This window comes from Podarcis pityusensis (genome assembly GCF_964106645.2).
Source record: "Podarcis pityusensis genome assembly, chromosome: 15".
Lineage (NCBI taxonomy): Eukaryota > Metazoa > Chordata > Lepidosauria > Squamata > Lacertidae > Podarcis > Podarcis pityusensis.
In genome coordinates this window covers 27,206-53,200 of record NC_138040.1, presented here as the reverse complement: position 1 = coordinate 53,200, position 25,995 = coordinate 27,206, and the positions used below count along the sequence as shown (strand labels likewise).

General features: G+C 50.8%; 2 protein-coding genes across 9 annotated transcripts; one reads left to right on the top strand and one right to left on the bottom strand.

The window, feature by feature from the left end:
• Positions 1-4,584: 4,584 nt before the first annotated feature.
• On the top strand, positions 4,585-13,221 carry LOC308464664 (adenine phosphoribosyltransferase-like). Of its 5 annotated transcripts, XM_080984140.1 has the most exons (7): positions 5,796-6,308; positions 6,710-6,895; positions 8,372-8,465; positions 8,991-9,137; positions 10,139-10,234; positions 10,381-10,554; positions 12,822-13,221. In XM_080984140.1, exons 1-6 carry the CDS (start codon positions 6,246-6,248, stop codon positions 10,536-10,538), a joined length of 744 nt encoding a protein of 247 aa, XP_080840266.1. In that variant the 5' UTR covers positions 5,796-6,245; the 3' UTR covers positions 10,539-10,554; positions 12,822-13,221. The 5 variants fall into 5 exon arrangements, with proteins under 5 accessions (XP_080840267.1, XP_080840268.1, XP_080840269.1 ...); XM_080984141.1 differs by lacking the exons at positions 5,796-6,308; positions 12,822-13,221 and adding an exon at positions 4,585-4,723 and having other exon boundaries at positions 6,738-6,895; positions 10,381-10,915; XM_080984142.1 differs by lacking the exons at positions 5,796-6,308; positions 12,822-13,221 and adding an exon at positions 4,588-4,723 and having other exon boundaries at positions 10,381-10,915.
• On the bottom strand, positions 11,729-25,352 carry RAB34 (RAB34, member RAS oncogene family). 4 transcript variants are annotated; one of them, XM_080984136.1, is made up of 12 exons: positions 25,240-25,352; positions 23,592-23,650; positions 22,198-22,296; positions 20,768-20,859; positions 19,614-19,679; positions 18,474-18,575; positions 18,256-18,320; positions 16,810-16,861; positions 15,658-15,739; positions 14,886-14,976; positions 13,824-13,931; positions 11,729-12,570 (listed from the first exon to the last, which is right to left on the bottom strand). In XM_080984136.1, the coding sequence occupies exons 3-12, from the start codon at positions 22,249-22,251 to the stop codon at positions 12,503-12,505; spliced, it is 780 nt and encodes a 259-aa protein (XP_080840262.1). In that variant the 5' UTR covers positions 22,252-22,296; positions 23,592-23,650; positions 25,240-25,352; the 3' UTR covers positions 11,729-12,502. The 4 variants fall into 4 exon arrangements, with proteins under 4 accessions (XP_080840262.1, XP_080840261.1, XP_080840264.1 ...); XM_080984135.1 differs by lacking the exon at positions 25,240-25,352 and adding an exon at positions 24,595-25,209; XM_080984138.1 differs by lacking the exon at positions 23,592-23,650.
• Positions 25,353-25,995: the final 643 nt, after the last annotated feature.

Here is a 25,995-nt window from a genome sequence, read left to right as displayed (position 1 = left end):
CACAGAGCCTAGGACTTGCTGATCAGAAGGTTGGTGGTTCGAATCCCTGCGACGGGGTGAGCTCCCGTTGTTCGGTCCCAGCTCTGCCAACCTAGCAGTTCAAAAGCACCTCAAAGTGCAAGTAGATAAATAGGTACCACTCCGGCGGGAAGGTAAATGGCGTTTCTGTGCGCTGCTCTGGTTCACCAGAAGCGGCTTAGTCATGCTGGCCACATGACCCGGAAGCTGTCTGCGGACAAACGCCGGCTCCCTCGGCCTATAGAGCGAGATGAGCGCGCAACCCCAGAGTCGGTCGCGACTGGACCTAATGGTCAGGGCTCCCTTTACCTTTACCTGTTCTCACAGTGGCCTCTCAGGTGCCCCAAAGGGAAGACGTCCACAAGCAGGACCTCAGCACATGAGCAACACTCTCCCCCTTGCAATTCCCCAAAACTAGCATTCAGAGGCATTTGCTGCCTCCAACAGGAGGGCGGGAAAAGAGGGGTGTTGTGGCTGGCAGGCCCCTGATAGCCCCCTATTCATTTAACAAAACGGTTTGTTTTAATATTTCTGCAAAGCTCAGTGAGCTCAGCCTCCTGCTCTGTCGACAAAGCCGTTTCTTGACGATGACTCTAGCAAGGAAGTGCAAGAGGAATAAATCTGCAGTTCTGCTGCGGGAGAGGAGAGACGGTCCGCAGCCCTCCTCTCTCGCTCTCCCCTACAGCTTAGGAGCTTCCCTGCTTGGCTCTCTCACTTCCAGACAGGACCCCCCTCTGCACTGGCCTACTGATCTGAATTGTAAATGTGTTCCATGAAACGCATTGTGTGCCGCAGGGGAAAAGCGAGGGGGTGTCCCTGGCAAGGTCTGCCTGGATTTCATCCCAGTAGTTCAGCGGAGCAAGGGATTGGCTGGTTCAGGGGGCGGGGGCTCCTCACCAAGTGCAAGCTCAAAAAAAAAAGAGGGTGCAGGATTCAGAAACATGCTAGAACTTGGCCCTGAGGGAACCAGAAGTCTGGTTTCCCCACCACCACCACCCCAAGAAAAACTGGGACCTTGTGGGACCTTGAAGCTTGCTCACTTTTCGGCAAAGAGTCCTGTGTAGGTTTGAAGCTTGCTCGCTTATCGGCAAGGTGCGCTGTCACAGAGCTATGACCCTTTCCCTAAAAACAAAGTCGGGTTCCAGTCCACATGGTTATGAATAAAGGGTTGATTTAAAGAGGAAGCTGTCCTAATTTTTCACAGTCAGGTCCATCTAGCTCAGTAGTGCCTACACTGACAGGCAGAAGCAGCTTGTTGATATTTCAGGGAAGGGTCTTTTCCCAGTCCTGACTAGAGAGGCTGCCAGTTAGCTCGGGTGGTTAGAACGTGGTGCTGATAACACCAAAATTGTGGGTTCAGTCTCCCTATGGGCCACTTGCATATTCCTGCATAATGGGGCTGGACTAGATGTGTTATGTACTGAAGTTCTCACCCTGGGCCAGCAGGAGGATACTGTAGATAGTTCAGGTCCACATATGCAAATAAGGGATCGAAAGTGACGTTCAGTGATTGGATCGTTACAGAAAATGGTTACTGTTGCGTTCTAGTGGAGCTCTATATAAGCAGGCTGACTGAACCCTTCAGTTCAGTTCTGTTCTGGCCTGTGAATAAACAAGAGCTGTTTGAAGAATCGCTGTGTCGTCTGATATGTTCACCCAGAACTTAACAAGATGGCTCTGGGGTCCTCTCCAACTCTACAATTCTATGTTTGAACCCGGGATCTTTTGCATTCAAACCCAATGCTCTGAGCTACAGCCCTCCCTGTAGTTCCACACCATTCCTCCCAGTCTGATCTGTTTCCTGGGCCCCAGCCAGTCCAGACCCCATCCGACAATCTCTGGAGTTGTCTGGGTTGCCCCACTTTAGGATTAATCCCACAGGGCCTTATCGGCTATTGCTCTATGACCCACTGGCAGGGCTGGATTTAGGTTTGATGAGGCCCTAAGCTACTGAAGGTAATGGGGCCCTTTATATGTCCAGCTGTCCTTTGTCAACAACAAATTGTCACTTTTTTTTGTGTTGAATATATGCTATATGGTAATTTATGGACCTAATAGGTATCTATTAGGGACGTGGGTGGCGCTGCGGGTTAAACCACAGAGCCTAGGACTTGCCGAACAGAAGGTCAGCGGTTCGAATCCCCGTGATGGAGTGAGCTCCCGTTGCTCGGTCCCTGTTCCTGCCAACCTAGCAGTTCGAAAGCATGTCAAAGTGCAAGTAGATAAATAGGTACTGCTCCGGCGGGAAGGTAAACGGCGTTTCCATGCGCTGCTCTGGTTCGCCAGAAGCGGCTTCGTCATGCTGGCCACATGACCCGGAAGCTGTATGCCGGCTCCCTCGGCCAGTAAAGCGAGATGAGCACCACAACCCCAGAGTCGGCCACGACTGGACCTAATGGTCAGGGGTCCCTTTACCTAGGTATCTAAAGCCATTTGCACATGTTGTTGCCATGCAACCAGTCCATGCAGAATGTAGGCACCCTATCAATAGAAATGAGCAAATCAGTGAAATTTTAGGGAGCGGGCAGGGCCCATTACTTACATCACAGGAGCCTACACAAGGCAAAACAAAACACTGTTGCTGTATGTAGGTTTTATTTTAATTGTTTTTTATCTTATATTTTGGAAATGTACATCCAGGTTGTTGTTTTCTTTGAATTTTTTGGGGGCCCCCCAAGAGAGTGGGCCCTAAGCTATAGCTTGTTTAGCTTATATGTAAATCCAGCACTGCGGCCACTGTGGGAGAATTTTCAGGCACTGTTCTCGACCTTGATGTCATTTGACCGCGTACAGAGTTTGGGTTTTTGCTCCAAAGACTTGTGCATGAAGTTAGATGTAGCTGTGGTTCCTGCGCTGCAGTGGGGTTGGACTTGATGAGCCCACGAGGTCCCTTCCAACTCTTGCCACCAGGTTCTTAGCTCCCTTGATTCCTTCCTTCCTGTAGCAGATCTGAGCATGATGGTCACTGGTTATTCATGAAGTTCAGCCAAAGGACAAGCCAATGGCGCCCTCAGGCGTTGATCTGAGAGTCCTGCTCAGCATTTGAGACGGACGTTCCTTCCACCTCTCTGTCCGCCCCAGACATTTATATCACTCCCCCCTCTGAAACCCCCCCCCAAAAAAATAATCCTGGGAACTCACTGATCCCAGCACCACAGAACTACCCAGCCACTGTTAAGAAAAGTTCGCTGAAAAGTTTCACTGTTATGAAAAGCTGGCAACCTTACCCCCGAGCCTCAGAGAATCTTAAGAGCTGGAAGGGACCCAAAGGTCCTCTAGTCCAACCCACTGAAATGCAGGAATCTCAGCGAAAGCATCCCGGACAGAGGGCCATCCACCTCTGCTTAAAAACCTCCAGGGAAGGAGAAGTCCCCTGCCTCTCGAGGGAGTCTCTTCCATTGTTGAACAACTCTTGTCATCAGAAAGTTCTTCCTGATGCTGAGTCGGAATCTCCTTTCTCGTAACTTGGAGCCATGGGTTCGAGTCCTACCCTCCAGAGCAGGAGAAAACAATCTTGTTCCCTCTTCCCTGTGACAGCCCTTGAGATAGTTGAAGATGGCTCTCCTATCTCCTCTCAGTCTCCTCTTTTCCAGTCCAAACATACCCAGCTCCATCAACTGTTCCTCATCAGGCTTGGTTTCCAGACCCCTGGTCATCTTGGTTGCCCTCCTCTGCCCACCTTCCAGCTTATCAACATCCTTCTTAAATTATGGTGCCCAGAACTGGACATGGTCTTCCAGGGGTGGTCTGACCAAGGCAGATTAGAGTCGGACTATCACATCCCTTGGATGTGGGTGGCGCTGTGGGTTAAACCACAGAGCCTAGGGCTTGCCGATCAGAAGGTCGGCGGTTCGAATCCCTGCGACGGGGTGAGCTCCCGTTGCTCGGTCCCTGCTCCTGCCAACCTAGCAGTTTGAAAGCAAGTAGATAAATAGGTACCGCTCCGGCGGGAAGGTAAACGGCGTTTCCGTGCGCTGCTCTGGTTCGCCAGAAACAGCTTCGTTATGCTGGCCACATGACCCGGAAGCTGTACGCCGGCTCCCTCGGCCAATAAAGCGAGATGAGCACCGCAACCCCAGAGTCGGTCACGACTGGACCTAATGGTCAGGGGTCCTTTTACCTTTACCTTTATCACTTCCCTTAATCTAGACACAAGACTTTGGATGACTTCAGCCTTGCTGAAGCAGGATTTGCCCCACATCCTAAACCAGGAAACCAGCTGGTGGGTTTCCTCTGGGGCATGGGGCACTGCCTTCTCCTGAGCCAAAGCATTGCTCCAACTAGCTCCATGCTGCCAACACTGGCTGGCAGCATTTATCTGCTGCTTTTCCTTATCACAAAGAAGTCTGATCTTTTGAGGAAAGCGCGTTTGTTGCAAGCCTCCCAACGAACTGGATTGAGCCCTGCTCCTGTTCCGCTGCTTCTCTGGACCTCCCTTGTTGTTTTCTCCCCCTCCTGGGCTCCTCGTGGTGAATGAATTGTGAATAGCTTTAACTGTGAGGCCGGAGCTGGCCCTGGAGTCTGGACCCTGGCCAGGCAAGGGCTGGGCTTCCCCAGCTGTCACTGTCCGTGGCCCAAGGCCCTCCCTCTGTCCCTCTGCTTGGATCCAGTAGCACCTTTGGCCTCCCAGGAAAAAGCACCTCCTGAGTGTCCGTCTGCCTGGAAGAGGCCTGGGAAGAGGCAAAGATCCGATCTCCTCTCCCAGGTACTGGGCACGCCACATGGGGGAATGGAAAGTAGTGTGCTGTGGGGTGTTTTCTCCCCCCAGGGAAATTCTGGGGCTGCCTCTGATGTTTGGGAAATGTCGGGTCTATTGGGGTGGGCATTTATGTATTTATTTCGGAGAGCAGAGACCCACAGGCAAGGACGGAACAGGATCCAGCCCACATTCGATTCCTCCTTTAAGAAATCCACGCCAAACTTCCAGACTGTTGCTGTTTCCACGCAGGATTCAAGCTCATCCCAGCAAATTCAGCTGGAGGGATTCTAGGGCGGTTTGGGGACGGGTGGGGTTCTTGCACAACCATTTCGCTTTCCTGGAAAGATTGGACTGTTTTTGCAAGGAGGAAGGAAAGGGATCGGGCGTGACAGGCTGGGAAGGGTGCGATAACTCTGCTGGGATAGCGCTGTCGTCGGCAGAGCGGGGGACACCACCTCGGGGTCACGGGTTCGAGCCCCATGTTGGGCCGAAAGTTCCTGCATTTTAGGGGGTTGGGCTAGATGACCCCCCTTCCAACTCCACAATTCTGTGGCAGCACCTAACCTTTGGAACTCCCTGCCTGTTGATACCTTTTCACCATCCTCTTTTTGGCTAAGCCTGCTAAAACTACTTTTCTTCAGACAAGACTACCCAGCTGTTTAGAAAGTTGAGGCAAGTCTGAATCTCTTTTCAGTCTACTGTTATTTTAACTTTACGAAAGCTTTAAATTATTGTTGTTGCTGTTAATTTTTCTAATTTATAATGCTATTGGTTTTTTCCAGTATTTTTAAAATAATCTTTGTATTTGATTTTCAAATATATATGAATAAATGTACATACATACATCAAAAAGCAGTACAAAATCCAAATATCGAGATTACTCTGAATCTCCTGACTCCCCGCCCCCCTCCATTCCCTCCATCGGTCCTTTTGATTCTATTTTCAACTGCTTATCAATACTTCTCCAATTTTTCATCTTCCTAAGTTATCTATACATTCTGTTACATTACAAGTGTATTTAAAATCCTGTTAATGTTTTGACCTGTTTACAATTATTTTGTATATACATTATAAACATTTCCCATTCTTTTTAAAAAATTTCTTGTCTTCCTGATTCCCAGTTAATTTTGCCATTTCGGCACAGTCCATCAACTTAATGTTATCGTTTTAGCTCTTTTGTAAACTGCTCTGAGGGCTCCCCCCCCCCAATAAACTGATAGGTAACTATTAAGAAATAAATAAGTAACTCCTGTTTTGCTGCAACGTCCCCACAAGCAAATCAGGATGAATTGCTCAATAAGCTGGTGATTAGAGCCCTGAGCCAGAATGTGGACCTCTTGTTCTGCCATTGAGCCCCCAAAAGAAATATTCTAGTCATCGTGATTCTGCATAATGGTCACTTTCCCCAAAAAAAGAAATAGGAAGCTGCCCCAGAGTGAGTCAGAGTGTTGGGTCTGTCTAGCCCCATATTGTTCGCACTGACTGGCAGAAGCTCTCCAGGGTTTCAGGCAGCTGTGCAGACTTGGAGATGTGGAGCCTTCTGCATGCAAAGCAGATACTCCTAGCAAGAAATATTCTAGTCCTCGTGAAGGTCAGTTCCATCCCTTTATTGTTAGACTTCCCTGGGCGGGGATCGTTTTATTCTGTTGTATTTTGTATTAATCTTGTTTTTTAAGTTGTATTTCAATCAATTGTTTTATATCTGGTGTTAGCTGCCCTGAGCCCGGTCTTGGCTGGGGAGGGTGGGGTATAAATAACATTATTATTATTATTATTATTATTATTGACTTACTGAGATGCCCTCAGTGATGCTTAAATGTGCATTTGCAGCCGTTAGAGGGAACTGCGAAGCCTTTTCGACACATGGTTTAACTCTGGAAAGGCAGTTCACAGGGAAATGTGGAAGAGTCTGCTCCAATTGGTGCAAGATTTCTGGTGACTCTCGAGGAACCTTGCGATAGAAAGCATCTCTTTGCATGTATTCTTCTCCAGCCCCCAACCCACCCACCTTCCCTTACAGCTTCTCCTCCATCTGCTGACCCTAACCACGTCTCCATGGATCTGAAACACGTCCCTGACCCACGAGAGCAGGGCTGGTATTTGGGGCTGATGGCCCCCAACGTCAAAGGCCCCAGCTTCGCCTGGCTGGACCCCTCCCGCCTCTACTGCCATCCCCAGGTATCTGATGGACCGCAGGATAGCTCAGTCAGTAGAGCAGGAGACTCTTAATCTCAGGGTTGCAGGTTTGAGCCCCGCATTGTGCTGTGGGGTTGGACTAGATGACCCACAGGTCCCTTTCCAACTCTACAGATTCTGTGATAAGGAGTTGAGGCGGTGCATTACAGTGGGGAGTGGGAGTGAATGGACAGAAATAGTTTTTTGTAAGGTGAGAGCCTGGTGTGGAACCGGGCTTTTCTCAGGTGGGAGATAGGAGAAGATAAGAGGCAGTGCGGTGTAGTGGTTAGAGCATTATCCTGGGACGGACCAGGGGTCAAATCCCCACTCAGCCATGAAACTCTCCCTGGGTGTGACCCTCAGCCTAACCTACCTCACAGGGCTGTGCTGTTGTCAGGGCCGGGTTAACCATTAAACAAAATAAGCCTGTGCTTAGGGCAGGGGTAGGCAAACTAAGGCCTGGGGGCTGGATCTGGCCCAATCACCTTCTCAATCCGGCCTGCAGACGGTCCAGGAATCAGCATGTTTTTACATGAGTAGAAAGTGTCCTTTTATTTAAAATGCATCTCTGGGTTATTTGTGGGGCATAGGAATTCGTTCATTATTATTTTTTCCAAAATATAGTCCGGCCCCCCACAAGGTCTGAGGGACAGTGGACCGGCCCACGGCTGAAAAAGGTTGCTGGCCCCTGGCTTAGGGCATCAAGGGAAAGCAGGCAGCGGAGAAATTCCCATTGCTAGATTTACCATGGAGCTGCTGGGGAAAAAAGGCTCCCAGAATAAATGGAAAAATTACATACACACATTAACAACAACAAAATAGTACCGTAAAAGTAGAGATTTCCTGCCATCTTTATTTATTTATTAAATTCATATTACACGTTAGTTACCGTACAATTTCAGCACTGTACATAACATATATTAAATATACGGATTCCCCACATCTAACCCTGTACCCCATTCACCTTTTATCCAAATATCCATGTGATTTCCCTCACACACTTGCACGATGTCCTTCTCGCTACGTTAAAACTTTGTTGTTGTGTTCATATTTATTCATCACATTAATCAATCCTCTGTTCTAGAATCATTGCATCTTAGCTTAATGAACTCAATCAGTACTTATCCAAAGATTTACACTACCATTCCTTTCTTAATTCTTGTTTTGATCGCATTCTAACTGACGCTGTCATCTTGGCTTGTTCAATATATTCGCAGAATTTAATTTGCCACTCTGACATTGAGGGAGTCTCCTCGCTCTTCCAGTTTTTGGCCACAAGTACTCTTGCGGCCGCTGTTGCGTATAAAAAGACTCCGACCTCATCTTTAGGGATATAGTAATAATAGAGATTAATAATACGCATTGATATTGGGAATACACAGAATTACAATGGCAACTGGAAGCTCCCATTAGAAGGAAAGCTTTGTGACCTCCTTGACTCTTCCCCAGTCACTCTCCTTTCCTCTCTGATCTCGCCAGGCCTTGCAGGACTGCGTGGAAGATCTCCTGCAAACCTTTCAGGGCGACCCCATCGACCTGGTTGCCGGCATTGACGCAATGGGCTTCATCCTAGGTGAGTCGGGGGCTCGGCTTGGCCGGAGAGCAAAGAGCAACGCAGAAGCGATCCAAGGGATAGAGATGCAGTGGAGAGTTCAGCTGTAGAACTCCCTGCCACAGGGATGGCCACTGACCTGGATTGCTTTAAAAGTGCATTGGGCAAAGCCACGGAGGAGGAGGAGAGGGCTATCGATGGCTCCTAGCCGCAATGGCTGCGCTCTGCCTCCATAGTCAAAGGCAATAATGCTTCTGAAAATCAGTTGCTGGAAACTACAGGAGGAGAGAGGACTCCTGGTACCAATAACTAACTTAGTTGGTCTCTAAGGTGCTACTGGAAGGAATTTTTAAATTTTATTATTTTATTTTGCATTCTCAATATGATGGCAAAGGACGCTGGAGTATTTTCCAAGCAAGGTTGAATCCTGGGGATAAGTTTGGTGAAAACAAAATGAATCGATTTGGGGCTGGGGTTAGGGAGGGCATGGTGTGGCAACTCACGATTCATGGGGGCACCCCTTTGCCCTTCTCATCTTGCCCTCAGGCGCTGCCATCGCCCACACCCTCCAGAAGGGCTTTTTGGCCATACGCAAAGCTGGGCACCTGTGCGTGAAAACTCTCTCGAAGCCTTACAAGGACTACCAGGCTCGTGAGAAGGTGATGGAGATGCGGGCTGACGCCATCTCGCCAGGTGAGCAGAGATAATAATAATAATTTTATTATTTATATCCCCACCCATCTGGCTGGGTTTCCCCAGTCACTCTGGGCGGCTTCCAGTACATATAAAAACATAATTCAACGTCAAACATTTAAAACTTCCTGAAATAATAAGAATAAGAATTTCCCCTTGTTCAGTTCTCCCTCCCCAAAGGAACTGATGTCTACACACACAGAGACAGGGTCAGGGCTGGGTACCCATCACCACTAACCATTGAGCTTGCTGGCCACTGGAATTGACAGGAGCTGGGGTCCATCTACGCCCTCCTCCATCAGAGGCAGTAAATGCCTTTGCGGGCGCAGGAGGGAAGAGCTTTGCAGTTGCCCTGAGTTCCTGCCTGTGGGCAGGATCTTCTGCTGCACTTATAAATACAAATTAATGGAGGTGAATGCTAAAAATGGCTAATAAGTAGGTTTTATCTCCCCTGTCAGAGGCGGAAACCCCTCTGGATACCAGTTGCTAGAAACTGCAGGTTGGCCCCTGTGAGAACAGGAGGCCGGACTGATCCATCCGGATTCTTCTTATGGAGGTCTATTGTGATTGCAGAACCTCCATGTCTAGCAGCAGTCTACCTGTGAATACAGGCACTGGAGAACTGTGCTCAGGACCAGCTTGTGGGCTTCCCATTGGGCAGGGTTGCCGTATTTCTAGAAGTAAAAACTCAGGATGCAAAAGATGTTTTTTCAGCAAACGCAAAGTATCAGAGCTTTTTCTGGGAAATGAAACTCAAAAGTTGTTGGCAATCAACCTCAAAATCCCGGATGTTTTGCCGGTTTCCCGAAATTTCCCCAAGATGCTCTTTTTGCCATGTGGCAACCCTACGCTTGGGCCCCCTTGGGCCTGATCCAGCACTGAGGTTTCCTAGCTATTGCTCCAGATCCACATATATTTTTTTAACCTCTCAGGTAAGGAACGGGGTGGGGCGGAACTTGGCACACTAACCCCACCTTGCCCTCTGCCCCCTTTCTGACCAGGCCTTCGCGTCTTGCTGGTGGACCAGTGGGTCGAGACCGGGGGGACGATGCGGAGTGCCATCCGCCTGGTGGAGGAACAAGGCGGCCTAGTGGCAGGTGGGTCGGTGAGCAGGCGGCCGGGCTCGGCCCCCTTGGCATTCCTAGCAGCGATAGAGGTTGGTGGAGCCTCCAGCTGCAGGAGCAGTCTACCCTGGCTCTGAAGCTGTCGGTGATCGCTGCCTTTCCCCCAACCTTGCCTGCAGGCATCGCCGCCATCTGCGTGGAGGACAGCGAGGGCGGGCTCTGGCTGAAAGACCACTACAAGTGGGCGCATTGTGTGCCCCCCAAACTGATGCCCCAGTTCAACGCTCACCAGCTGGACTCCTTCCAGGCCTTCAACCCCAACCCAGGACCGCAGTAGGGAGGAAGGCGCACAGGTATATGCACGGCCCCCAAGGCGTCCCGCAGAGGCCCGTGGCGTCCCAATAGTGGCAAACTCCGCCTGCTTCCCGGGCCATTAACCTCCGGGATCTTGCAAGCTCATAACTCCAGACCAGTTTGGGAATCTTGCCTGCGTGCCTTCCAGCTTATCTGGCACTCCATCAGAAAAAATGTTCCTTCTCCATGTTCTTCTGCCCCAGTGTAGTTAATAAACCACCCGCTGAATCGGTGAAACTTAGAATCCGAGTTCGGAGGGACCCCAAGGGTCATCCATCCCAACCCACTGTAATCGCGGCTAAACTTTGATAGCGTTGATGTACGAAGTGCTCCACGTTGCATTAAAAAAACAAACACTGAGGTCTTGGGTGGAGGACCTGAGGTGCAGAGAGGAGAGGGGAATGTTGTGGGGAGAGAAGGGTGTTATGGAATTGTAGCGCTGGAAGGGACACCAAGGGTCATCTAGTCCAACCCCCTGCATGGTCCTGGGGCCACACAGAGATGCCTGGAGGACCACAGTTCTCCCTCCTAGCAGCGAAACATGAAATTAAGTATTGGACAATATGGTGGGGTTGTGCCCAGCCAAGTTCTACCCAAAGACACACTGGACCTAAGTTAGTCACACCTGTTCTCGTTGGAAGGTTCAGGAGTGCTTCAGCCCTTTCACACAGCACAGGGTTAGACTGTGGAACTCCCTGCCACAGGAGGCAGGCATGGCCACCAAACTAGATGGCTTCCAAAGAAGATTGGACAAATTCATGGAGGAGGAGAGGGCTTTCGATGGCTACTGGAGGCAGCAATTCTTCTGAAACCAGGGGAGGGGAGAGTGCTGCTCTTGGGTTCGAATCTCGCTTGTTGGTTTCCCTTTGAGACATCTGGTTGGCCACTGTGGGAACAGGATGCTGGGCTAGATGGGCCCCTGGCCTGATCCAGTGGACTCCACTGACGTCCCTAAGGAACCTCCAGGTTCAGAGGTAGTCTATCTTGATTGGTAGGTTCCTAGGGGGCATTTGGCTGCTGTGAGACTCCATCACATTCCTTGGGGCCCAAACACTCTTTGCCCCAGGGCCTGCCCTTGGCCCCCAGGAAGTCCCCCACAAGGAAATGTGCCCCCCAGGCTGAAATGACACCCCGCTGCTGGCCAACCCCATCAACGCACATTCAAGGCAACAGTTAGAAAAAGCACAACATTTCAACTTTTATTATGACCGAATGCGATTCGTACCGAGAGACCAGAGGTGCTTTGGTTAATGATTGCTGTCTGCAATAGGGGTTTTTTTGGGGGGGGGACAAGGGGGTCTTTGTGCCCAATGGGGTGGGACATGTCTCATGACACCAGAACCAGGGCACTATCTTACATGTCCTGGCACAGGAATTGATGTCACCAACAGGAAACGGTTGTGGCGAAGGAACCCATGGAATGTAGAAATGAATGTAGAAACGTCTGATTATTCTCTTCCAGGGCTGCCCCACAAGAAGCCAAGAGGGCAGAAATATTTGGGGGTGGGAGAGCTCTGGGGGCAGAAAAACAGATCAGCTTCACCCAGGGAAGAGGATCAATTGTAGAGTTGGAAGGGAGCTCCATGAGACATCTAGTCTAACCCTTTCCAATGCAGGAATGACATACTGCTCAGTGGTTAGAGCACCTGCTTTCTGCATGGAAAACGATCCCAGGCTCAGTCCGCAGCAGCAAGCCCAGGTGGGGCAGGGGGGGTCTTCTGCCTCAAATCCCGGAGAGCCACTGCTGCCGGTCAGTGCAGACAATTCTGAGCTAGATGGAGTGATGGCTCGACTTAGTACAAAGCAGCTTGTGATGGTCCTATATATGAGGCAATCTGTTCTTTTCTTTAAAAAAAAATCATTAAAAAACAGCAACACTTTTCTTTGGTATAGAAATAAGTTCAGTGCAAATGTTCAGGCCGGTGAAATTCCTTCCCCCAACTTGCGTCACTGGCAACATTTCGCTCTCCGACGCTTCTCGGTCAGGTAAAGGTCCCGCTCGTCGCTGTGGATCCCTGAAAGAGGCAGAGCGAAAAATCCTGGAAAACCTCAGCCTCTATGAGCAAACAAGTTTCTAGTCCTTGTGAAGGTACAGGCAAAATGTGCAGGATAAAAACAAAACAAATGCACAAGCTCTAAGCTTTGCAACAAACCCTGAAAACTAACCCATCTCTACCAATTATTTAATAAAAAATAAAAGAATACCTGCCGATGTGCAGTGCAAATAAACTTTGCGGCAAATCACACAATTTTGCTTGGCTTGCAGAACTGTGGATCACTGGGAAGAGGCAGCCATAACCTTGGCGACACGGAGCCCGCCCCCATCCCATTCTCATTGGCTAAACTCTGCCTGTCACCATCCATCAGCAGAGTTGTGTATTGAAATACCACAAAACAGGGAAGCTTCCCAAGAATCCTCAGTCTCTATGAAGCAAACAAGTTTCTAGGCCTTATGAAGATGCAGTGAGAAACATGGTGGGCCGTGCCAGAGAGGGGACTTGAGAGGTATTGCTATTGTTATCTTAATGATTAGCTTATAGATCTTTTCAGTTTTTTATATCCTGTCTGTGTTGTTTTGCTTTGTGTAAGCTGCCTTGAGTTCCTGCTTGGGGAAAAAGCAGGATATAAAGAAATACACTAAAAATTAAAACATTATTATTTAACAAGCTTAGAAGCTGCTTTATAGCACGGAGCCCTCAAAGATTAAAAAACAGCAGCAGCAGCACAGCACAGCAGCTCTAAAAACAGAATAACTTCAATGAACCAAAAAAAGCACAGCAGAAGCACCTCTACAAATTATATTTGAGCACAGTAAATTTCGCAAATCTAATTATCATTAGATTTATTTATTTTCCCCTGGACTGCGGCTCAAGGCAGCTCAGACAAATTAAAGCAAGGCAGACAAAATGCAAAAACAGAACCAAAACAGAATGAACCAATCTATTAAAACGCAGGGAACGAAAACAAGACGGGCAGTGCAAGGACTTTTGCAACAGTCGGTGGAGATCTGCTCTGCTTGCAGAACTTTTGCTGGCAGAAGGATGTGGCTTTTTCCCAGGGCAGAATTTATACCGAAATTCTGCACCATGCTTTGGGGTTTTTAAAGTGTTGAATATACACAGTTCCGTTTACAAAGGTCCGGACAGCACCAAGCTGGTTCTGAGGCAGAAGTGGGGCTGCCTCTGTGGAAACTGGGGGGTGGGGGCCTGTTTGAAGTTCCCGCCCGCTATGGGGCCAGCTGGACACATGTGGCGAGGGGTACACTTACGCACGACGTCGCCAATCCTTCTTGCGCTGCTCCTCTCCAGCTCCGCCATCACGCTGCCCTCAAAGGTCAGCGCTGCAACCCGGAAAAAGAATTCCCGCACATTCTCACCTGTGGGGAGGGGGGGTGCGGGGGGTGATACCGTTTCCTTAAATACCATAGACTGCCCTCTCCTCCTCCATAAATTTGCCTAATCCTCTTTTAAAGCCCGTTAAGTTGGTGGCCATCATTGTCTCCTGTGGAAGTGAGTTCCGCAGGTTAACAAGACACTGCATTCAGAAATATACCCTCCTGCTGGATCAGGCCTGTGGCCCATCTAGTCCAGCCTCCTGTTCTCACATGGGCCAGCCAGGTGTTTTGTTTTTTTTTTTAATTATTTTTATTATTTATTGAATTTATATACCACCCTAAACCTGGAGGTCTCAGGGCGGTTCACAGAAAAAATCACAATATATGAAATCCAAACAAAAACACCGCCCTGCAAAAGAGCCACATTTTTAAAGGGTATAGGATGTCAATCAGATCAACCAAAGGCCTGGTTAAAAAGGAACTTTTTTCCTGGCAACTAAAGGTGTACAGTGGACATTCGGGTCGCGAACGTGATCCATGCAGGATGCACGTTTGCAACCCGCAGCGGCGCTTCTGTGCATGCGCCGGTTGCAAATTGGTGCTTCTGAGCATGCACAAAGCACGTTTTAGCACTTCTGCGCATGCGCGACTGCCGAAACCCAGAAGTAACCCGTTCTGGTACTTCCGGGTTTCAGCGGTCCGCACCCCAAAAAAATGCAACCTGAAGCGCCTGTAATCTGAGGTATGTCTATATAATGAAGGTGCCAAGCGAACTTCCCTGGGGAGAGCATTCCACAGTCGGGGAGCCACTGCAAAGATGGCCCCGTTCTCGTGTTGCCACCCTCCGGACCGCTTGAGGAGGAGGCACACGAAGGAGGAGGTTTATTATGGTTTATTCGAGCACAAGGGCAACTCTCCCCTCCTGCAGCCTCCAGCCACAGGTACTCGGAAGCATTTCGACCGAGAACAGAGTCGCTGTGCAAAAGAGAAGCTTACCTGTGAGCGAGGAGACGGCCCAATATTCAGCCTCCATTTCCTTGGCCACCTTGAGAGCTTCCCTCTCGATGAGGCTGTACTGCGCCGGAGACTGTGAGAGGGAAGGGAAGGGCTCAGGAGGAAGGAAGGACAGCGGCAGGAGCTCCAGGAACCCAGCTAGAAGCGCTTCTTCCCTGCCTCCGCTTCCCTCCAGGGTGAGTTTCAGATTGGAAGCTGCTTGGGGCAGAGAGCTACCCCCTTGCAAAGCACCAATCAGAAAGACGGTGCTGTGGCTGAGAGAGTATAAGGTTTGTGGAAGTGTCCTCTTTCCTTGCCCCCTTAATGATAAATAACCAGGCTGGATTTGGCTGGATCCTGAACTGGGCTGATCCAACGGGATCCAGGTTTCGATCAAGTTGCCAGGATCATCCTGGAAGCAAAGCAGGGGAGTGGCAAGTCGGGGGGCAGGTAGAAGGAGTTTTGGCTGTGCCTGTTCCCTGTAAGCCCTCATGAAGAACCTCCATAAATCAGTAGCCTCATCCCCCAGGGCATCACGGAATTGTGGAAGGGGTCTCCAGGGGTCATCCAGCCCAACCCCGTGCCATGCAAATGATCCTGGGCTGGAGGGCCAGTGGTTGGAGGAGGGAGGGCTTTGTGCAGCTTCAATGAATGAGCCCTGAACGGAATTCGCAGGAGATGCCTTCTGAACAAGGCAGAGGGTCCTGCAGGGAGGTGGGGCAGGCAGGATACAGCCCACCCTCTGTCTCCCTCTCTCTTTTTCTCCCCAACTTACGCTGAGATCCTTCTTGGTGCCGACGAGGAAGAGAATGGCGCTAGAAGGGTCATTCTCCTTCAGGGCATCAGCCAGCCACTGCCTGGAACAGAGTGAGCAGAGAGAGAAATCCAGGAGTGGAATTTATCACTGCTGCTATTATTTATTTCCTTATCTATCTATCTATCTATCTATCTATCTATCTATCATCATCATCAAACCTTTTATTGGCATCACATACAACATCCAAAACAAATCAATACAGAATTACCACTTCCCCAGTGGCACAAAACATTTGCTAAAAGAAAGGAGGCAGAGCAGTCTATCGTCACAACTCTTGGGTCTCCAGGGAGATCAGACGTCTGCAGTGTATTTCGACAACAAAAAACCAAATACAGTGGTGCCTCGCAAGACGAAATTAATCCGTTCCGCGAGTCTCTTCGTCTTGCGGTTTTTTCGTCTTGCGAAGCACGGCTATTAGCGGCTTAGCGGCTATTAACGGCTTAGCGGCTTTAAGAAAAAGGAAACAAACTCGCAAGAACTCGCAAGACGTTTCGTCTTGCGAAGCAAGCCCATAGGGAAATTCGTCTTGCGGAACGACTCAAAAAACGGAAAACTCTTTCGTCTAGCGAGTTTTTCGTCTTGCGAGGCATTCGTCTTGCAGGGCACCACTGTAGAGATATTTAGCCACTAACTTGGTGAGCTCCTGATCATTCCCCAGTAAAAGAAAATGTATGACCTCTGACTCTCGCTTCTCAGCCTTTTGGCTAAAATCAAGTGTAGTATCTTTCTATCGTGTTGATATCCAAGGAGCTCCAGGGGGCGTGCAGAGTTCTGCTCCTCCCTGTTTTATCCTCACAACAACCTTGTGAGGTAGGATAGAGGCCAAGAGGGGCCCTGACCTCCCCACAAAGCGTCAAAGGTACCAAAATGAAGGGGGTTGTTTTAATTTCTTGACGTTGCACACAGAGGTGTGAGGGAGCCCCAAAACGTCATCGAGTCCAGCCCCCGCAATGCAGGAGTCGCAGTAGGGTCACACGGGTGCAATTTGGTTCTGGAATCAATGTTGAGTCAGGGACTTGATCCAGCACAACTCACAGCCATGCATGCACCCCCTGTTGACAGCACAGCTTTGATGCCAGCTGGGGACGGCGAACTCGACAGGTAACTCACCTGGTGTGGCCCAGGGATGCCACATCGTTCAGGTCAAAGACGATGATGATGGCTGCGGAGAGGCGGGGAGAGTTAAGGTCACGGAGGAGAAAAGGGGACCCCTTTCTAAGTCCCCTTCCCCCTCCAAAAAAAATTAGACAGTTCAAGATCTGGAGGAAAGGGAGGGCTTAGATGTTCTTGAGATGGTAAATTCTGGGAAATGCTGGATGGGGGACTTTCAGCCACATGTCCCAAAGGTAAGCCCCCAAGCACAGTGGCATCACAATGGGGGGGGCGGTGCGCCCCAGGTGCCATGTTGGGGGGGTGATAAGAAGGCACCCTGTGGGGGCTCGCAGTGGCGTGAGCAGCCATCACTCTGTCACAGCCGCATGTGGAGGATACAGTACGATAATCTCCGATATGATAATCTTTATTATCATTGTCCCATACGGAACAACGAAACTGAAAAAATCTACATCAGACATTCAAAAAACAACAAGCCTGCTTTCCCAGCTGTCCCAGCCTGGTTAGCCCCCTTAAAACTCGACACCCCATAATTAAATACAATATACTCCCATAGAGACTACCTTACACTGCATTTAAACCAAAATCACATTTGGATAGAAACTGTTTCTCTGCAGCCGCGAGCAGAGGATCCTGCTGCCGCCACCAAACCGCTATGTACAGCGCATGTGCGCCGTTGCACACATGCGCTGTACATAACGATGCTGCACATGCGCTGCACATAGCGGTTTGCCACTGGCGCCACTTGAGCAGAAGATCCCAGCACCATCTGTACAGCGCTGGAGCAGCGCCGCCGGCAAACCGCTATGTACAGCACATATGCGGCATCGCTATGTACGGTGCATGCGTCGTACGTAGCGACACCGCACGTGCGCCCTACATAGCGATGCCCCGCCCCGGGTGTCACAACGTATTCGTTCGCCCCTGCCCAAGCACAACCAAGTAACAAGAAATATTCATTGGCACACACCGACTTCCCACATGGATGGGACCCCAGAGGTCACAAAAGAGAGTTCCTTTCTGCAGTTTTTCACCACCCATGGAGAATGCCAAGAGGATCCCAGTTTTTCCCTTTCAAATCCTCACAACGGAAGTGGCAGACAGAGACGTGTGTAAGCATTATTTACAGGCGTTTATTCAGCATAGTTCAGGAACAAAGGAAAAACATGTCTGCTTCCCTTCGTGTCCAACAAAACAGCAATAGCAAAAGCAATATACAAACGAAGTTCCCAGCAGACTGTGCTGGAAATGTAAACAGGCATGTGACACACAACAGTCATGGACCTTTTAAGGTGGAACAGAACTATATCCTAACAGCCCTCATAAGGAGCTAGTCCTCAAGGCCGCTTGCCCACCTGTTAGCTGCGCTCCAGGGAGCTATCTGCTGCAAAGAGAGACACAGACAGACAGACCCTCCAACCCCTGATAATCGCATTGTCTCACCTTGAGCTCCACGGTAGTAGGTGGAGGCGATGCATTTGAAGCGTTCCTGGCCGGCCGTGTCCCACCTGGCAGGGAGGCAAGGAAGGCGTTAGGCTGCAGGTGCCGCAGAGCTCCAGAGCAGGGCTTATCTGCGTAGCGGGGATGACTGAGAAAGGGGGCCAAGGGAGGGGTTCCCCCGAAGGACGGACAGGTTGGGTGGGTGGGCTGCAGGTACTCACAGCTGCAGGCTGAAGGGGACTCCCAGCACCTCAAACCGCTCCATCTCAAAGTCCACCCCAATGGTGGCTTTGTAGTTCTTGTCGAAAGTGTCTTTGCAAAAGCTGAGGATAAGGAAAGAGAAAGGGAGAGAGAGAGGGGTCAAGGAGGAGAGGGTTGGCGTCTGCATCAGCCTCTTCCTGCTCAAGATTAATAATAATAATAATTTTTTATTTATACCCCGCCCTTCCCAGTTCAAAAACCGGGTTCAGGGCTGCTAACAACAAATTTAAAACAATTATAAAAGCAGCATAAAATACAGTATAAAAACATGAATAACAATAAAATTCAAAAATCAATTTAGGGGAAATAAGCCTTACATAATCCCCAGGGCTAGCTGGCTGAATTGGTCCTATTTGGGCCAGCGAGGAGGCCAGGGGAGAATTAGCTGTGGGGTCTCAGAGCGGGTGATCTTCATAAAAGGGGAGGTGGAGGGAAGGGAAGGGAAATAAAAGATCAGGCTGAATTCAAATTAAAGGCCAGGCGGAATCGCTCTGTCTTACAGGCCCTGAGGAAGGAGGTTAAATCCTGCAGGGCCCTGGTCTCATGGGACAGAGCATTCCACCAGGTCGGAGCCATCACTGAAAAGGCCCTGGCCCTGGTGGAGGATAGTCTGACTTCCTTAGGGCCCGGGACCTCTAAACTATGGTTGTTCATGGACCTTAAGGTCCTCTGTGGGCAGACCAGAAGAGGCAGTCCTGTAAATACAAGGGCCCTAAGCCACAAAGGGCTTTAAAGGTCCTTTGGCAAATGGAGGGGGTGCTCCTCTGTCCCCCCCCCCGAAAAACAGCAACCCTCTAGCAGGCATCCCTTTGCACAGTTCAGAGAGACATTTGCAGCCAGGCAAAAACACCCAAGGAAGTTGGGGTGTGGGGAGTACCAACAGCCAAAAGTCACAGGTTCGTCATCCTGGCATAAAAGGACTTGGGGGTCAAATCCACACTTTACATTTAAAGCGCTCTAAACAGCCATGGGGCCCCCTGGGGATTGCCATTCGTTTAGGGTGCTGAAATCCGTGAGCTACAGTTCCCTGCACCCTGAGCAATTCCCATGATTCTCCAAGACCTGGGCCCCGATCCTCCCGGGTATTCCCCCATAGTTACCGGTTGATCAAGCAGGTCTTCCCCACAGAGAGGTCACCGACTACGATGATCTTGGAAATTTTAAACCTGTTGAGAAGCGGGGAAAGGCTGAGTTAATGTCTAGGAAAAAGGTAGCCTGGAGAGACTCTCCTAATAGGAACTGTTCATAATGCCAGGGGGCTTTTATCTAAGCTAAGATAAAGGGTGACTGATGGGAGATAAAAGGGGTGGAGTGTGATAGAGATGAGTAAAATTACCCCTGGGGTGGCGAAAATCGGACAGAGAAGTCTTTCTCCTTCTCTCGTCATGCTATAGCGAAAGAGACTTGCACATTTAAATACAAACTGACTTGCAGTTTCTGAAACAATATGTGAAGCAAAACACAGCTGTCCTTAGAAATTCACATTTTCCATGGATTTTGCAGTGCAGTTCTCCAGACAAGTAAAGTGTGCAAGGATGCAAAGGGTGCATATGAATGCAGGCATCAGTGAAAAATAACATACAAGGCTGCATTCTATTCGGGGAAACCGCTGTGCAAAAATATTCATGTTAGACAAAACTACATGTGTACAGAAGGAGGAATTTGCAGGGAAATGCTGACAAATCAGCTGTGATGTTTGCATTCTGAGGGTTGGACTAGATGGGCCTTTCAGTCCCTCCTTCCAGGATTCTGTGCAGGAGATTCAGGAGAGATAAAAGGAATAGACTTCTGTGCCCCTAACTGATCTGTGGATCTGGCCTCTAGAAGGTCATGGCGATGGTCTTTAAAGGTGGAGACAAGGGTCTCCGTAAATAAGAACATAATAAGAGCCTGGCTGCTGGATCAGGCCCAGTGGTCCGTCTAGTTCAGCCTCCTGCTCTCACAGCGGCCAACCAGATGCCCCAAAGGGAAACCCACAATCAGGATTTGAACACAAGACCCCCCTCTTTTCCAGCAACTAGTATTCAGAAGCATTGACTGCCTCCGGCAGAGCAAACTCATCCTGGCAAGAAGCCCTCAATAGCCCTCACCTCCTCCAGGAATTTGTCCAAACCTCTGTTGAAGCCATCCAAGTGGCAGGGAGTTCCACAGTTTAACTCCACACGGCGTGAAGGAGGACTTCCTTTTATCCACCCCAAATCTTCCGACCTTCAGCTTTGTTCAGTGTTCTCATGTTCTGGCGTTAAATACTCACCCCACGGTCCCCGTCCTCTGGGACTGGCACATCCCAACCACTTTGGGGTGAAAGGAGGTCCTGGAATGGAGCGCGGCCCCTTTGGTGAAGCACTGGGAAGGAAAACGAGGAATGGGGGGAGTTACGGCACTGCCACACGCCCCCATTCTGTATGCTCCTTGCAGCGCCCCAAACAGCTCTTCCAATGCAAAGACTCCCGCCAGCACCACATGCACAAACCCACAAGAAACAAATAAGTTTGTGTGCATTTTAAAGAAAAGTTTCCCTAACCACTGAGTTCCCAGGCCACCTGTGCAGCCACACACACACACACACACACACACCCCTCTCTAAGTTTTTGATGCTCTTGAGTAGGCATAGGCAACCTTCGGCCCTCCAGATGTTTTGGACTACAATTCCCATCATCCCTGACCACTGGTCCTGTTAGCTAGGGGTGATGGGAGTTGTAGTCCCAAAACAGCTGGAGGGCCGAAGGTTGCCTATGCCTGCTCAAGAGCATGGGTAGCCAAACTAAGACCGGGGGCCCTGATCCGGCCCAACTGACTTCTCAATCCGGCCCACGGACGGCCCGGGAATCAGCGTGTGTTTACATGAGTAGAATGTGTGCTTTTATTTAAAATGCATCTCTTGGTTATTTGTGGGGCATAGGAATTTGTTCATTTTCTTTTTCAAAATATAGTCCGGCCCCCAACATAGCCTGAGGGACAGTGGACCGGCCCCCTGCTTAAAAAGTTTGCTGACCCCTGCTCTTAATGAATTAAAAGGGTTTCCCCTCCACCGTTTTCTCCCTACCAGAGATGAAAGGGAACCCTACGGTCATCTAGTCCAACCCAGGCCAGGAGACTGATTTTTTTCCGTTATTGTCCTCCCCCTGATTTGAGCTGGTGGGCCAGTTGAAAAAGGCTCCAGATCGTTTCCCCCAGGACATCCGGGGAATATTGCATGGGGACGGGGACTGGGGTTGGGCTAGATGACCCTGTGGGGTCCCTTCCGACCCTACAGCTCTATGATTCTTTAAAAGGCCTTCTCTTCAAATACAGGTCACACACCCCACTCTCTGTCCAGGCACACACATACAGCCCCCACCAAAAATCTCCAATCTGGTGCAAGCACCCCAAAATTCCAGCACCCCCAATTTGGCTCCATGGCTGAGCCATTCCTGGCCTTCGTTCTCTTTTGCTTGCAGAAAGAGGGGCGAGAAATGTGCATGCCAGCAGGACTTGGGAACCGTTCTCAGATCAAGGGCCACACCGTCTCCTTGGCAACCTTCTGAGGGCCGAAGATCAGTGGTGGGTGGGGCCAGAGGGAAAGGGGCGGAGCCACAGGTGCAAAACCATCCTGATGCTAAAAAGTGAGATTCTGACACCATAAGTGTTGCTGCTGAGCTGTGCCTGCCGCCCCCTGCCTCCAAGGACTCCTGGCCCCCTTACCGGCGGCAGTTCGGCAATGACGCGGTCCCGCCTGACGGGGGCAAGGATATTCATCGTCGGGACTCGAGGTTTGACTGCAGAGCTGTCCAATATTCCCACCTGGAAGCACAGATTTTATTTTCTGAAAAGTGGGCAGTGCAATGTCCATGCCACACACACACACACACACACACCCTTGCCCTTCTCCTTGGGGCAGTTTCGAACTTTGGACTGTAAGCTCCTTGCCGCTGGGACCTTTCACTGCAGTCATTTCCCTGCTTTTTTAAAATCATAAATCTAGAAGTGATGACATAAGAACAGAGCCTGCTGGATCAGCCCCCTCCAGGCCAGTATCCTGCTCTCACAGTGGCCGACCGGGACCCCAAAGGGAGGCCCACAAGTAGCAACTCTCCAGTTGTTCCCAAGGCCTGGTATTCAGAGGTAGACTGTCCCTGGGCATGGAGGTTCTGCTATCACAATAGACCTCCATAAGAAGTTGCTGTCTTTGTCCATGGAGTTTTCTTGGCTGGGATACTGGAGTGGCTTGCCGGTTCCTGCTCCATGTGGATCATGTTTGGTCAAAACTCTCCACTATGACCTGTCCATCTTGGGTGGCTCTGCATGGCATAGCTCATAGCTTCTCTGAGTTATTCAAGCCCCTTCACCACGGCAAGGCAGAATTGATGCTTTTGAATTCTGGTGCTGGAGGAGACTCTTGAGAGTCCCCTGGACTGCAAGAAGTTCAAACCTCTTCATTCTGAAGGAAATTAGCCCTGAGTGCTCACTGGAGGGACAGATCGTGAAGCTGAGGCTCCAATCCTTTGGCCACCTCATGAGAAGAGAAGACTCCCTGGAAAAGACCCTGATGTTGGGAAAGATGGAGGGCACAAGGAGAAGGGGACGACAGAGGACGAGATGGTTGGACAGTGTTCTCGAAGCTACCAGCATGAGTTTGACCAAACTGCGGGAGGCAGTGGAAGACAGGAGTGTCTGGCGTGCTCTGGTCCAGGGGGTCAGGAAGAGGCGCACACGACTAAATGACTAAACAACAACAACAAGAGGTTGCTGGATCAGGCCAAGAGCTTGTCTAGTCTAGCATCCTGTTCTCACAGGGGCCAACCAGATGCACATTATCCATCGCTGAAAAACTCTTCCCCAAATATTCTGCGTTACCTGATACTTGATGTTTGAGGGACCCACTTTGGGGCCCTGAAAAGACCTCCAAAAGAAATATGGGGCTTCCGGTGGGAGCAATAGAATCCTAGATTTGTAGGGGGGGGGAAACCCTGGAGCCCTCCAGGTGTTTGGGAAGGGCTGTGGGTCAGTGCTGCAGAGCATCTAATTTGAATGCCAAACCCCCCCCCCCATCTTACGGGGTACCTTTGGCTCAGACACCATCCCTTCACCCAGCTTACCTTGCAGGGTTATCGTGAGGGTTAAAATGGGGAGGGCTGTGCCAGCCACCTTGAGCCCCCTGGGGGAATATAAATCGATAAAGATCAATAAATGATGGTGCCGCACCCACTTGCCTCATTCATACAGGGCACCCGTAAAACAATCCAGGGTGCACCCCCAAAACAGGGCCTCGGGTGAAGGCGTCCTGGCTGGCAGCAGGCGGGTGCAACGGAATTGCTGCAGGCCGCTAAGTTTTCCAGTCTGCGTGTACAAATTTTACAAAATAAGAAAGAGGAATAAAACTCTTGTGAGAGTTTGGATCCAGGCAGGGAGATTAGGAGAGAGAGCGGGAAAAAATCATAGGATGTTCCCTACTGAGTCAGATACATTGGTCCATCTGGCTCAATACTGTCTACACTGATTGGCAGCAGCTCCTCAAGGTTTTTGACAGGAATGCTACCTGGCGATGCTGGCAGAATTTGAATCCAGGACCTTCTGCATGCAAAGCAGATGCTCTCCCACTGAGCTATAGCCCCTCCTTTAAAAAATAAACCAAGATTCTAGTCTTCCTGGCTCTGGATTAAAGGCTGGTCTAAATGGGGACACAGAAGAAGTGGCTGTATGCCTTTCCATACGATGCTCCCTACTGAGTCAAGACACATTGGCCTGCCTAGCTCAGGAGTCTCTGACCGGCAGCAGCGGCTCTCCAAAGTTTCAGGACTGCACTGGGAGCCTTCTGGATGCAGAAAAGCTGCTCTGCCCAGGAGCCCTTCCCCTTCTCTCCCCCCTCCGCCCCCCAAATCAAAGCCGTCTGTTGTTTTTCAACTCTTCTCCTAAGCCAGGGAGGGAGCAGACATCCCGGCAGGCCTCAGCACCTCTCCTGGATGCGGGCAAGACGTGGCGAAGACAAGGAGGAGGAGGGAGAGGAGAGGGAGAGGCTGGGGGCCCCTTTTGCAGAGGGTGGGGGCGCTTGCAATGCCCCGGGCAAGGAAGGCATGGCGGAGCCGGGAGCCTGGTACTCACCGCCCGCCCCGTCGCCTCTGGTCCCGCTCGCTGGAAGTCTGCAGCCGGAGAGGAGGAGGAGGAGGGTCGCGTAACCCGATCCCCGGAAATTCCAGGGGATGCGGAGGAGGAGGAGACCCGGGATGGCGAGACACCCGCTCCTTCCAGGTTCGCCTGCAGCCCAGACGGGGCGGGCGCAGGCGGAGGCTGGGCAGCCCGCCGAGGATCTGGTCCCGGGGAAGGAAGAGGTGCGGGGACTCATGGAGACTCTCCTCTTGGTCATCCCGCACCGATCCAGGCGCTCTGCGTAGTCTCAGAGGCGCCCTCGCCGTCCACAGAACAAGCGCCTCCAACCCTCTCCTCTCCTCTGCGCCCATCCTGCATTGCTCAAGGCGCTCTGCGTAACCTCAGAGGCGCCCTCGCCGACGGCAGGGCGAGCAAAATAGGTGCCGGGGCTCCCGGAGGCCACCAACATCCCCGTTCCTCCTTGTCATCCATCCTATCCTGCGCTCAAGGCGCTCTGCGTAACCTCAGGGGCGCCCTCGCCGGCGGCCGGGCGGGCAAATAGGTCTCGGGGCTCAGCTCCCCTACCCACCCAGCCTCGGCGGTTTGCCCAGCGCCCCCGCCTCTCTGGCTTCTCCCCACCCCCTCCGTGCGCCCCCTTACCTTCTGCAGCCAGGCGAGGCTCTGGCCGGAGGCATCTGCTCCCGATTAGTGACTCAGAGTCCGGCGGGGGCGGAGGAGGCGGCGGGGCGGGCGGAGCCCCCTGCAGGCGCCGACGGAGGGCGAAGAAGCCGCCTTCGCGGGGAGACGCCAGGGAGGCGAGGTTTGCACTCTGCACACGCTCAGATGCTCGCGCGATTTCTCACGGGGACTTCACCGGCGATCCTGTGGGATTTCGGCTCAGCTCAAAACTCTTTTCCTGGCAAGACGTTTCTCTTGTCCCTCCTTCCGATTGTAAGCCCCTCGGGGCTGAGGGCGGCTCTTCCCTTTGGTTTCCTTCTTCTTGCGCTTCACGGGCGGGAAGCGAGCGATCCAGTCGAGTTTGCCTCTTCGCCTAAGCAACGAAGAGCTTGACCGGTCCTCGCCTGCCCTTTGGAACTCCCTGCCCCTTGATTTCGGGCAGGCGCCTGCACCGTGGCGATTCAGGCGCCTGCTGAACAACTTTCCCCCAAATTTCCAGTTACAGGTAGGTAGCCGTTTTGGTCTGTCGTAGTCGAAACAAAACAAAACAAAAATTCCTTCCAGTAGCATCTTAGAGACCAACTAAGTTAGTTATTGGTATGAGCTTTCGTCTCCGCAGGCGTGTCCTTTTTCGCCTGCAATTCCCACTCGCGATTTTACGTTAGTATTTAACTAAGAAATTGGTGGATTCATAGAGAAACAGGGCTAAGTGAAAATATCCACTGTAAATAGGCGCAT